This window comes from Anabrus simplex, chromosome 8, assembly GCF_040414725.1.
Source record: "Anabrus simplex isolate iqAnaSimp1 chromosome 8, ASM4041472v1, whole genome shotgun sequence".
Taxonomy (NCBI): Eukaryota; Metazoa; Arthropoda; class Insecta; order Orthoptera; family Tettigoniidae; genus Anabrus; species Anabrus simplex.
The window spans coordinates 195,264,837-195,277,651 of NC_090272.1; the positions used below are offsets into that span (position 1 = coordinate 195,264,837).

Here is a 12,815-nt window from a genome sequence, read left to right on the forward strand (position 1 = left end):
TACCGTGAATTCTAATCTGGTAGAGAAAAGTACGACTATTTCTCTACATAGGGATGCAACCTTCTTAAGACGAGCATCCCTAACCTTATTTACACTTCTTCGTCGACGTCTTGAAGTCTTTCCAATTGCTGGCTGGACAGAAAGTGTTACATCTCCAGAGGCAAGCAAATAGCAAAATTCTTCATCAACTGAAGCTGCATACTCGGGTGACAAGTTCCAAACAAACACTTTCTTTTTTTTACAGAAAGTCCACTGCAAAGCCGGTAAGTCGTTGAGATTATACCATGTTCACTCCGTAACTGCGCAAACTGCGCAAATATGTCGCTCCCGCAGACCAGTACAAATGAGAAACACACAGTATCAGCATCAGAGTCAGAAACACAATGAGAATCAGAATCAGAAAGCCTCGCCGCACACGCTTACCCACTTATATATCCTTGCTACACGTGGTAATCGCGTCCTGAAAAGTTTAGTGGTAGCAACGCTCACACCGGCACTTCTTCCCGCGTCACTCTGTCAACACAAACCTCGCTCAAAACAAAGCCCTCGCATTGGCTATCGAGTATATGATGTGACATAGACCATCCACTCATGTATGTCCACATTGATTCACTCCAATTCTTCAACCGATACAACCTGCCGTACCCCGTGTTTTCAAGCCACTTGTTGCAACACATCCAACTGACTTCAACCGTCCTTCCCGATATAGTCGCAGTTTTCCCAGTTGCACAATCCTTACGGCTAGGCCATATTTACGGACTCTTACCCAAACGGAAATTTATACAAAATATAATGATGAACATATGCAATATTCCCTAACTATACATTCTTCTTATAATATTACGTTTATACATTATAAATAAACAAAATTACATGATTTTAACCTAACAAAGTATATACGAAAATTTCCTAACCTAAAAACTCGGGAGTCGTACATACGTACGGTTACACAGTTATGTGTTGTTTCTTGAAATGGCTGATCCAGGCATGAGAGGTGGAGAAATTACTTTTTTTGATAGTTCACATTCAATTTCCAAAGCCCACAGCCATAAATCTTCATCACTTACATTTAGTCTCCCCCTTCTGGCATCCTGGAAACGGGAATAGAGTTATTCATTCATTGAATTTTAATGTTCGATTGCAACTTGTCGACATACCCGTATTTTCTAACTGCTCCTTCCAACAGTAAACATATTGCTCTGACTTCACTAAATTAAAGTATAAAGTGATAATCACTTTTTACCACCTTTTTTAAGCCAGAATTTTACAGCCTTTCTCTTGTATTCCATACTGATGTTTTCTCGCACACTTGTTATGGGGCTAGGAACATAACTACAACTGGACAATATGCATGGCAACGAACTTGTGGAATCACTAGATTCTGGGGGGTCATATTCTACTACGGAGCAAGTTGGCTGTGCGGTTAGGGGTGCACAGCAGTGAGCTTGCATCCGGGAGATTGTGAGTTCGAACCCCACTGTCGGCAGCCCTGAAGATGGTTTTCTGTGATTTCCCATGTTCACACCTTAATTAAGGCCATGGCTGCTTCTTTCCCACTTCTAGGCCTTTCCTATCCCATCATCGCCATCAGACCTATCTGTGTCAGTGCAATGTCAGACAGATTCATATTCTAGTTTCAAACTTGGACCCAAAACTTTACTTGTGATCGGCAGAGGGTTTTGACGAGAGGAATCGCTTGAGTCGCTTTCACAGTCTCACTGTGTACAAGAGAAACCTTCTCAATACGTTGCACTCCTCTTCGATTATTTTCTATCAAATCAATCAGATATTGCCCCATTTCCTTTTCTTTCAAGTACTTCTTTGTCCATCTCCATGGTTAAATGGTTAGCATGCTGGCCTTTGGTCACAGGGGTCTCAGGTTTGATTCTCGGCAGGGTCTGAAATTTTAACCATCATTGATTAAATTCGCTGGCACGGGGGCTGGGTGTATGTGTCGTCTTCATAGTAATTTCATCCTTGTTATGACGCGCAGGTCGCCTACGAGTGTCAAATCAAAAGAACTGTACCTGGCGAGCCGAACATGTCCTCGGACACACCCGGCACAAAAAGCAATACGCCATTTTTCGTACTTCTTTGTTGTTCATTCATTAAAAATATATGAAACATAAACTATTAGAAATTGGATTTTCTTCTGCATTTATTATGTACAGTTTTTGTATTGAACTAATATTTGTAGAGGTGTGTGGATGTTTGTGGACAGTGTAATAATTGTGAATATTATCATAACATGGTAAAGCTTTGAGCCAGTGTTATGGCCGTTGCAGCTATTTTTGTGCGGATGGGAGCATATTGGCCTGCAGCTGATGTATCTTGACCAAATATGGCTTCATCCGGCTCATGAAATGGTTGTTTATTTCTTTTGGCCTTATTAATGACAGGTGGCACTCCACGCGCATATCTATCAGAAATGTATTTCTTTCTTGCCTTTCCTTGACCTTTTGTTTTCCTTGACTTGACTATCTGTATTTTGTTGAAAATGAAAATGGAGACTGTTTTAATTATGACGGCATTCTTAGCTTATAAAGGCTACTTCAATCATTTTAAATATGATACGCCGAGCTCCTGCCTACTCCAGGCAATTTATTTTATTCATATATATCCGCAAGACTCGACGTAATGATATTCTTAATAGTCCGATAGGCTAGTTTTAGCGGTTCGTACCCTACCGAACCTTATATTTTGAAACAATTGCCATAAGTATTCTTGGGATGTGTGTTGATTCCATATTTTAATGTTATTTTATGGCTCAAGCCTTCCTTTTGGTTTTGTTTTAGGAGTGATTTTCTTTCCTTGAATGGTAATGCGAATGATTAGTGGCATGCGTCCCTTATGCCATGTATGTGGTGGAGTGGATCGATCCTTTGTGTGTTTTGAGACTGTGCTACGAAATGCATATGTGGGAGTGATATAATCGCTCATACCTAGAGGTCTTGATTTTGATGTTATAATTGTCTGCCATACGCACCTCATGTCAGCACAAGAGTCCTTACTGTATGGGGATGTTTGGACAGCCTGTGTTGGTGATTGCATTGGGGTTTCATAAAAGGCCTCTGATTAGTAGACCCTTCACACTGGTCTTTTATTCTGACTAGGCTATTGAACATTTGGTTTCCTGGTTTACTTATAGTGTTAAGTGTAGGTGATTTGTTGTCACAGAGATATTGCTCCTCACGGTTTTGAATTTTTGGTCTTTGAAAGTGTACGTGGGTGATTGAGGTTTTATACGGGGCGTATACCGCTGTTTGGATCCCCTAAATTTTATTTAAAAGTTACTTTAATTCTTATTGCTGGCACTTATCGCCATTTTATTGGTTTGTTCTTAAGATTTGTTCTTTTCCTTTAATTCTTCTTTACTTCAGGAAACTATGGCAATGTGCTTATTTATCTTAGTAAGATTTCAATTTTCTCCGCGGACTTTCGGTCATACCTTTACATCAGCTATGTGTTTTATTCTTTTGTTCCTTGAGATTTCGTGGGGGATTGTTAGCAAGAAAATAATGCTCTACTGTGTTTTGTGGAAAAGATTTTTTTTAAAAAAGGAGATGTTTGTCTTTGACTAAGAGTCTGTAAAAAAGGAAAAAGTCACGGTTTTGGTTCAAACTTGTCAAACATCCCTTATAAACAGAATTACCATGAACCTAAAACATATCATGTAACGTATTACATAATGCATTTAAACCAGTATGGTTGTTCGGTTTTGGCTAGAGGTCTACGGAACTGTTTACGTGGAAATTGCTGCGAGTAACCTCCATTAAAATTATAATTGCCATTTAGACATGATATAGGCTTTCGGGCTTATGCCGTGTCAAAAAATAAGGGGAAATTCTTTACGTTTCGCACAGAACTTTGTGTCATCAGAAGAAAATCTTGACTGTCTACGAGAAAGGCTTCTCAAACAATGAGGTGTTTGAATTTAGATGTAATAGAAGTGGAAATGGTATGTTTATTCATCACCAGGTGGCTCCCCAGACACGGTACAGTGCTAGCGTTCAGTCTGAGAGAGTCACATAACATAACGTGTATGCACATGTGAAGGTATGACATTGACATAAGCCTGGAATAAAACATCTGGCGATGAGGAACGTACGAATTTGGAAAACACCAAAATGAAATAATAATAGTGAAATTGCCATTTATGTTTTTTCTTATGAGGGTCATAAATACATTTTATTTTTATGATTATAAATAATCAATTTACTTCATTTTACCTCTTGTTGATGTTATTGACCTAATAGCCTCATTTGCTTGTTCTCTTTGGCTTATGAGGCTCAGTTTTAGACTATTCCTGTCTGATCCAGTCAGATCCATTGGATAACTTGTATTTCTTTTGGGCATAAACTATTCTTACATTTCCACTGCACGGAGTTTTCTGCTTGGTATATGATCATTATTGAAATTTACTCAATAGTTTTTCTCTTTGATATTTTATTGAGTAAGGGCAGATTGGTACAGTTTATAAAACCTAAAAGGGTCAGGAATTGTAAATTACAAAACTTTGTGTTCAATTCTTCAATAAAACTAATATTAAAGGAGATATTTGATAATTCTTGTTTTCTGCCTCCAAAATTGCTATGCCACTGAATACTAATAATAATAATGATGATGATGATGATAATGATGCTCCTTGTTGTTTAAAGGGGCCTAACATCTAGGTCATCGGCCCCTAACTGAATACTAATAAAATAATACCTAGGCTAGTAAACATAAACTCGTATCCTCGTCCTGAGGCGCTCTTTTCAGGCACACCCCCAATGGAGATGAGCTGTATGTATCATTTTAAGCACATACCAGCCCTCGTGTCGAACCCTGAGGACCGCAGTTAATGGCCCTAGCCGTTGCGCTATAGAGGTTGACATCTATCCTAGTGACATTGGAATATTGTTCAGTGTAAATTAAACACAGAGTTTCAAGAAATTCTGCCTAGTTTTTTCATGTGATGCCTTAACTAACTAACTAACTAACTAACTAACTACGTAGGCAAGTCAGTAAGTATCTGCAATTTTGCTCTAATTGTCTTTAGGTTGGCTCTGTGACGTGTGCTGACCAGTACAGCTTGCACTGTTACGATGTAAACATGCCCACGCCACTCTCTGTTTGCACCAAGGAAGAACAGCGTACCATAATCCATTGTGGTGTTGGGTTTGTTTGTTTTTTTGTGTCTGAGGGTGTACCAGGAGCAGAAATTCATAGAAGACTTTCAGCACAATACAGGAACAATGTTTTGCCACAGCAAAGGGTTTACCAGTGGATTGAACCATTCAAAAGGGGTCGCACGAGTGTGTAGGATTAGGAGAGATCCGGGTGTCCATCTGCAGCCATTACTGATATATTGAACAAGTGTGTGATATGATTCTGAATAACAGACAGGTGATTGTTGATGACGTGGCAGACTATATCCACATTAGCCATTGTTCTACGTGTGAAATTGTGCATAACAGGCTTAACTTTCACAAAGTCTGTTCGAGATGGGTTCCAAAACAATTCATTGAATCACAGGAGTGCAATCATGAGAATTTTTCAGCACCTACTGAACCATCATGCTAACGAAGGTGAAATGTTTCTGAAACGGATCATCACTGGAGTTGAAACCTGAGTTCACCACTTTGAACCAGAGAGCGAACGTCAGAGCATGGAATGGAAGCATCCTAGATCACCAGTCAAAATGAAATTCAAGATTAAAACTTCTGTAGGAAAAGTGATACAGCATTTTGGGACTCTCAAGGGCTAATCCTGGAACATTACCAGGAAAAGGGGGGGAAACAGTGAATGTTAGTGATATGCTGGTAAACAAGCTGAAACCTGCAATGTGCAACAAACGCAGAGATTGATTGTCGGAAGTTCTTTTGTTGCATGACAATACGAGTCCACATACTGCCGCCCACACCACTCAAACTCTTCAGATGCTATATAAGTGTTTACTGTAAATTATCCAGGAGTTATTGGCTCTGAGGTTAAACTATGTTGATATACTAATGCTTTTAGTCATTTATTAATTGTTTAGTGTTAATTAATAAAAATGTTTGTCACATTTACAGGAATTCAGAAGTGAAAAGTCAGCCAACTTCTTCACAGAAGATGTGGAGGTATCAGAAGTTGCTGAATGCCCTCAAAGATACTTTTCGCACAGCAGATGAGTGAGTACTTCTTTTCTGTAATATTGTGCTCTTTCCCCGTGACTTTTACAACTTGTATTTTATAAGTAGTTATTATTAGCTATAGTTCAATAGTCCTAAGTTTATGAGTGGTTACATTTTAATATTTCTAGTTAGTTATTTATCAGTCTAATTGTGGTACTGGTTAACTGTAAGACAGGGACAGTTGTCCCTAACTTTGCCAGGATAAATTATCTCTATCTGTATTGAAATCTGTTTGTCTGTTGGAAGAATGGTACTTGCATAAGTGGAACCTTAAATTAAATTTTTGTTTGTTGCTGAAGGGGATTTAAAAAAAAACTAGGAAATGGTAGATATAGGTTAAAACTTTCGAAATTACTTTGGAAAATTACTCATTATGGCTCACAGACGACTTTTACTTTAATGTTTGTTGGAATTTGAGTGGCTTTCTTGTTTTCTTTGTGTTCAAAAGACCTGAATTAACAGTATTATGATTATTGTGTAATGAATATGCATGTGGTAAAAAGGTGTTGGTAGTTCCCTTCTTCTGAAGGTATCTTTGCTTCAACTGGAAACAGGTTAGAAAAGAACGAGGCTTTCCTGAAGTTATTCTTACTTCAAACGGCCACGATCAATTACAAGGTTTAGAAAAATTCCTAGTATGCAGAAGGCAGCATTCTGATGTACTACCGAAAAGGAAGAAATAATGCTCAGTTAGTAAAACTATAAATGGAATTCTACAAGTTGATGAAAAAGGTGAGCTGTGACGTAGCAGGTGAAGAAGCCTTCTATAGCATGCACAATCATCCTTCCCATCTCCTTTTTCTAACATAATTCCATCATAATTTTGCTTAACTAATCAGCTCTCCTGTCTCTCTCTGTTCTGGGTGTCTCGACAGAATTAACACTATAGTACTTGATACTGCTTCTTGCAAGTGTGTTAACACACTCACCATTAGCCCACCCATTCCCTGGCGTTGGAATGTTTCAGCACTCTGCTGCCCTCCCTCCTTCCTTGCAGTTTATAATGTTGCCAACAAGACACATGTCCATATGTCCTTTATGATTTGATGGATGCTCTGCAAAGACTGGTCATCTGCATGTTTCATATATTTCTCTCTCTCTCTCTCTCTCTCTCCAAAGGCCTGACCTAAATCTTGCATCGGGTAGAACCCTCAGACAAGAGAACTACAGTAAAACCTTGTTAAGACATTTCTGCAGGGGACTAGGAAAAAGAACGTGTTAAGCGAGAAAACGTACTATTGAATACACGAATAAAAACTGTCCAACAGGGGTACGGAAACACTAGATGTGATTTTTTCCAACATCATGGGATTTTACATCATATATCTGCGGGCACACTGAAAACTCCATGAGAAAAGAGTATTAAAAGGTGTGAAAAACAGAAGAGAACAAATATGAAAACTTATTCTGCTGGGGCTTATAAAATAATAGTGCACTGAAAAGTGTTAAAAACATCAAACAACAAATATGAAAATATTTGAACAGGTCCCATAAAAATATCAAAGTATTATTGCAGATCACACTCTTTCTAAAACAAATGTTAGTGGAAGCCTTTTATTTTGGACCAGTTGGTTATTAAACAGTATTTTTCTGATCACACGCTTAGACAATGACTTGAGGTTATACACGGTCATGCGAGACTGCAACAGAATGACTTTAGCTGCCATTTTGAATCGAACATTTGTTAATTTCTTCTCTTTCATTTTATACTTTGACCAACAAGCACATAACTTGTTTACATTCTTTTAAGGATTGTACTTCATCCTATTAATGTAACGTATTAGTAAGGGTCTGTTATATGTACTACATACTTGTATATCTATGTTCATGCAACCTGTTTCAGCTGAGGATGGTGTCCATAGACACCGAAACCGGTACTGAATAAAAAATGTGATTACATTAACAACACATTATGTATTGAAAAAAGATGGATCATTCAAATTTCCCTTTATTGTATGTTATCTCCTTTCAATACGGACCAGATATGAAGTTTTTAATGTTGAACCCTTTACTGTACAACTAAACACAAAATAAATTTCTGACTTCTGAATGGAATGTGAAATACAAGCACAGGCTCATTGTGTTATTCTGTAGTTTCACTGCTAACCGGCAAGCAAAACTGAGCATTTCTTAAGCTAATTCCCCGAAGGTGCAGTTTATTCTGTGATATTCAAGAATTCAAGGCCTTTTCCTGTTATCATGCAACTGCGGCAAGGGCTCTTACGCAAGTTGAAAATCACGTTCCTTCCACAGGGGATGACAAATGCCATTTTCAGGGCTGAGAAAAATGTTATCATTCTAAGCGGTAATAGCAAAAATTCGTGACGTTATAAGTGAGGTATTTTTATATAGTTTTAATACGATGAAAATCGGGACTTCGAATTTACGACTTGCCAAGCGGGAAAAAGTGTTAATGAGAAACACATTAACGAGGTTTCACTGTACCAGTTCATTGTCTCGCATTGAATCCTGGATGCATTCGCAGCGATTCAATGCGTGTATCAATGCTAACGAAGGGCATTTTCACCATTTAATGTAAGGAAGAATTTCATGTGATATTCTTGCACGTTCTGTTCCTGTGTGTTTCCCATGATGAATGTACCGTGTAGAGTTGTAGAAAAGAGTTCTAACATGGAAGTAAAGCATTTCCAAACCCAGGTCCACATAACATATTTTCTTATTCTACGTGTGAAGATTGTATCTTGAAAGTTTCACTGTACCTTATTGATAATAGCCTGGATTTCTTATTGCCTCCTTTACACTCAGTGTTTTTTTTTTTTTAATGTGTAATATTTTAAGATCTGTGCTGATATCCATGCGTGGTGGGTGCTGTTGTATATGTGTTCACAGAAGGCCAAGAGTTTGGAGCGATTATGGTAGGATCGGGCGAGTTGGCCGAGCGGTTAGGGGCGCGCAGCTGTGTGCTTGCACCCGGGAGATAGTTGGTTCGAACCCCGCTGTCAGCAGCCCTGAAGATGGTTTTCTGTGGTTTCCCATTTTCACACCATGCACCTGTACCTGTACCTTAGTGAAGGCCATGGCCGCTTCCTTCCCATTCCTAGGCCTTTCCTATCCCATTGTCGCAAAAAAAAAAAAAAAAAAGAAATCTGGCAGGTCAAGGTTCCATCTTAAGCCAGAAAGATTGGCTCAAACAGTTTGATTTCTTCTATACCATTGTTGCTAATGCATTACACTATTTTATAATTTATATTCAGAAATTTAATCTCAATTCAAAGAGAGGAAATCAAACCAAAATGAGATGTTGAAGAAATTAATCACGGTTCAACAAGGGGAAATAAAATCAAAATTAGACGTTGAATGACAATGGCATGCTCCAAGGAGAACAAAAAAAACCTATCTGAACGAAAAAGGCAATTAAATGCAGCAGAAAGAACTCGGGTGATGTAAGAGGCACCAGATTCGGATTTACTGCTATATGGGTAGTAGAATAATTGAGAGCAGACTAAGATGTAGATTATCACATGAAAGAAATGATGTATTTCTGAAGAATTTTCTGTGCAGTGTGGTACTGTGTAGAAGTGCAGAATAATAAAATTTTTAAAAAATATGATAATACAAAATGATGTGGATGAAATGGGTAAATCCAATCACATATGAAGGGATTCTGAAACAATGAACTAAGTTGTTAAGGGAAGAAATTGTTTAGGATCCCAAAACGCATATAAGGTTAGAACTGGTTTCAGCTAGGATCTTTTAGTGCGACAGAATTGGCTATTACTTCAAACTTGTTTTGAATTCTGAGAGTGACGCCATGCTTCATAAAATTCATTCATTGATAGCGAGTGCTCGGCAGAGGTTTATGGGGTAATTGCGCAAGATTTCTCAGCATTTCTTTTATAAAACCGGTCTCGAAAGCCAAGAATAACGGCCGAGAGGATTCGTCATGCTGACCACACAACACCTTGCAATCTACAGGCCTTCGGGCTGAGCAGTGGTTGCTTGGTAGGCCAAGGCCCTTCAAGGGTTGTAGTGCCATGGGGTTTGGGTTTTTTTCTTTTGTTATAAAAGTGTCTTTGGGGATGGGGTAGTGGGATTCTAGCATCTCTCCTCCACAAGTATTTCAAGGTGGCATTCATATACTGTATTTCATCTTGCTGAATAATGTCTTATGTACTGGCCCCTTCGTCCGAGAGTGATACTGAATTATGTATTTATAATTGGAGGAGGAAGAAGAAAGTATTGTTAAAAAGTAATTGTATCATAGAGCTTTCTGAGAGCAGAGTGCAGTTTCCCAAAATTGGACGACTTATAAATTGGTGACTGAAAGATGCAAACCAGGTTATAGTGTATCGACTGAAATGTACCATCTAAAATCATTTGAGATCACAAAGGAACTTGCTGCCAGCTACAAGTGGATAAGGAACTTACATTGAAGAAATAGATTTGTGCACATTTGCCACATTATTCATTTGCAGAAGCAAAATTCTCATTTGCTTTCTCATATTGGGAATGCTGACCTGACACACATGAGTATCTGTTCAAAAGGTGTTTGGTACAACTTTTAAGGAATTGCATCTTTCAGGCCTGGTTTGCTCATGGCAATCTAAAATATTCTACTACTGTAATGCTTTTGGACGAAATGCTGATTTATTTTTTGGAAGTGCAAATACTCCTCACGTGTATTTCACAACATCATTAGAAAATATTGTTCATATCACTGGCTTAAAAGTGTTGCCATCAGAGTAGGTGGTAAGGAAAAGCAATGCTGCAGGGTAATAGTATGCGTATTGGCTGACAGAACCAAGCTCTCCCAGTTTGTGGTTCTGAAAAGAATATAATTTCTGAAAGAAAACTTTCCATTTGGTATCTTCATTCAAGCACAAGATTCTGACTGGATGGAGAAAATCAGATGATGATGATGATGATGATGAAAATTGTATGGCCTCAGCTATTGTGTGCAGGTAATTTGATTTGATGCCATTTAGGCTGCCTGTGTCGATGTTCCACTAAACCTGATCACTCTTTGGTGATCTGTGGATGAATTTTAATTAATTTTATCAAGTGAACTTGTAGCGGTGCAAATATTAATTTAAATGACAATATAACCAATGGAATAACACAGTGACTTCCTTCAAGAATAATTTCATAATCACATGTTACACCATAACTTGTCTGTTACACGGTATATGTTCCAACCAAATAAAAATCAAGATCAATTTCTGCAGAGCATGTTCAAGGCCGGGGTCTTTTTTGTGGTGATGACTTGAAATTATATACCTTCAAAATTTAAAGCAATTAATAATTAATCAAGTACATATTTTCACATTAGAAGTTCCCTAGTGTGAGTGACCTCAAGGATTCTGAATTCTATTAAATGGTTACAGCCAATTTTTACAATGTGTTAAATTCAAATAATTCTCAATAGGCTTCTTCAAATTCTGTAACATTAATAGAATGTTACATAAAATTATCTTTCAGCTAGATAACTAGAACAAGTCAATAGTTTTGAGTTGCTTCATGCAATAAAATTAAAGTGTTAGGTAAAGTCGCCAATTCAACAATATTCCAAGATCAAATTAATCCAAATTGCAGAAGACCTGTCTCCAATTAAACCACATAAAAAACACCAATGGTGGAACAGTGAATGTGATGACACAGTGGAGAAAAGACATTAAGCATGGCTCTTACACCAGTCCCAAAAATCAAAATATCCTATCAAAATCTAGTAAAACAGAGGAAAAAACTACCCATTTCTTAAGAAGAATGAAAAGACTGCATCATAAAGACACACTGCAGTTAACTGAAAAAGAATTCAATAAACTCAGTCAAGGGACTACTACAAACCTTCAGAAAACAGCTTCAAAAATATGAACCCCCAACCCTATGGGTGAACGATGAAAATGATAAGCTGGCTCATAACAATAAAAACAATGCGGAAATTCTGGGTAAATATTTCAACAAGCTTCTAAATTGTGAGGAGCCTACAGAACTCCTTAATTTGGACACCAATATCCTGATGAAAACATCACCAGGGAACATCAATCCTTCCACAATAAAGTAAGTCTACCAATCGCTGAATAAATTAAAAAACTACAAAGTTCCAGGAGAAGATCAGACCTTTGCGGAAATCTGGAAATATGCAGGAAGTTCAGCAAAAGTTGCCCTTCATCAGCAACGTGTCACTTTGTCGTGGAAAAATAGCAACAAAAACCCCATCTAAAATAGATGTGAAATGCTTTCTTGTGCCTGGCATACCCGTGAAGGGCATCTTTTGTATGCTCGTGACAACATCTACCTCTCGCCACAACCACTGAACAGCGGACAAAGTTATTACGGCTGAAGTTATTTCTTCTTCATCTGCGCTGTCTGCCACTTCTCCAGCAACCTCTTGCTATGCAAAGTCACTGTCCTTATCGCTACCGAAAATATCGCTTCTGATACATCACTTCCACTACTGTCATCTATCAAACCAATAATCTCAGCGCCCGTAAGAGAATGAGACGGCCCAATCTTTCCTCTGCGACTGAGTAGGCGCTAGTCTGCAAAGCAAAAAAATATATGCACAGTATTTGCTTTTGGTGCTTCCCCTTCATAACTGGCAAGAATTTTCAAGTTATAGTTCATAAAATCATAGGATATATAGTTCATAAAATATAACTGAGATGGGAGGAAAGGACGTGATACCTTTTAAAGCAA

General features: G+C 38.1%; 1 protein-coding gene across 1 annotated transcript in view; it reads left to right on the plus strand.

Moving 5' to 3' along the window:
* LOC136879362 (E3 ubiquitin-protein ligase TTC3) overlaps positions 1 to 12,815 on the plus strand; it is a 349,380-nt gene that overhangs the window by 275,253 nt on the left and 61,312 nt on the right. The window contains exon 27 of the mRNA XM_068229092.1: positions 6,057 to 6,155. Coding sequence (XP_068085193.1) covers positions 6,057 to 6,155 — 99 coding nt within the window. The remainder of the gene's footprint in view (positions 1 to 6,056; positions 6,156 to 12,815) is intronic.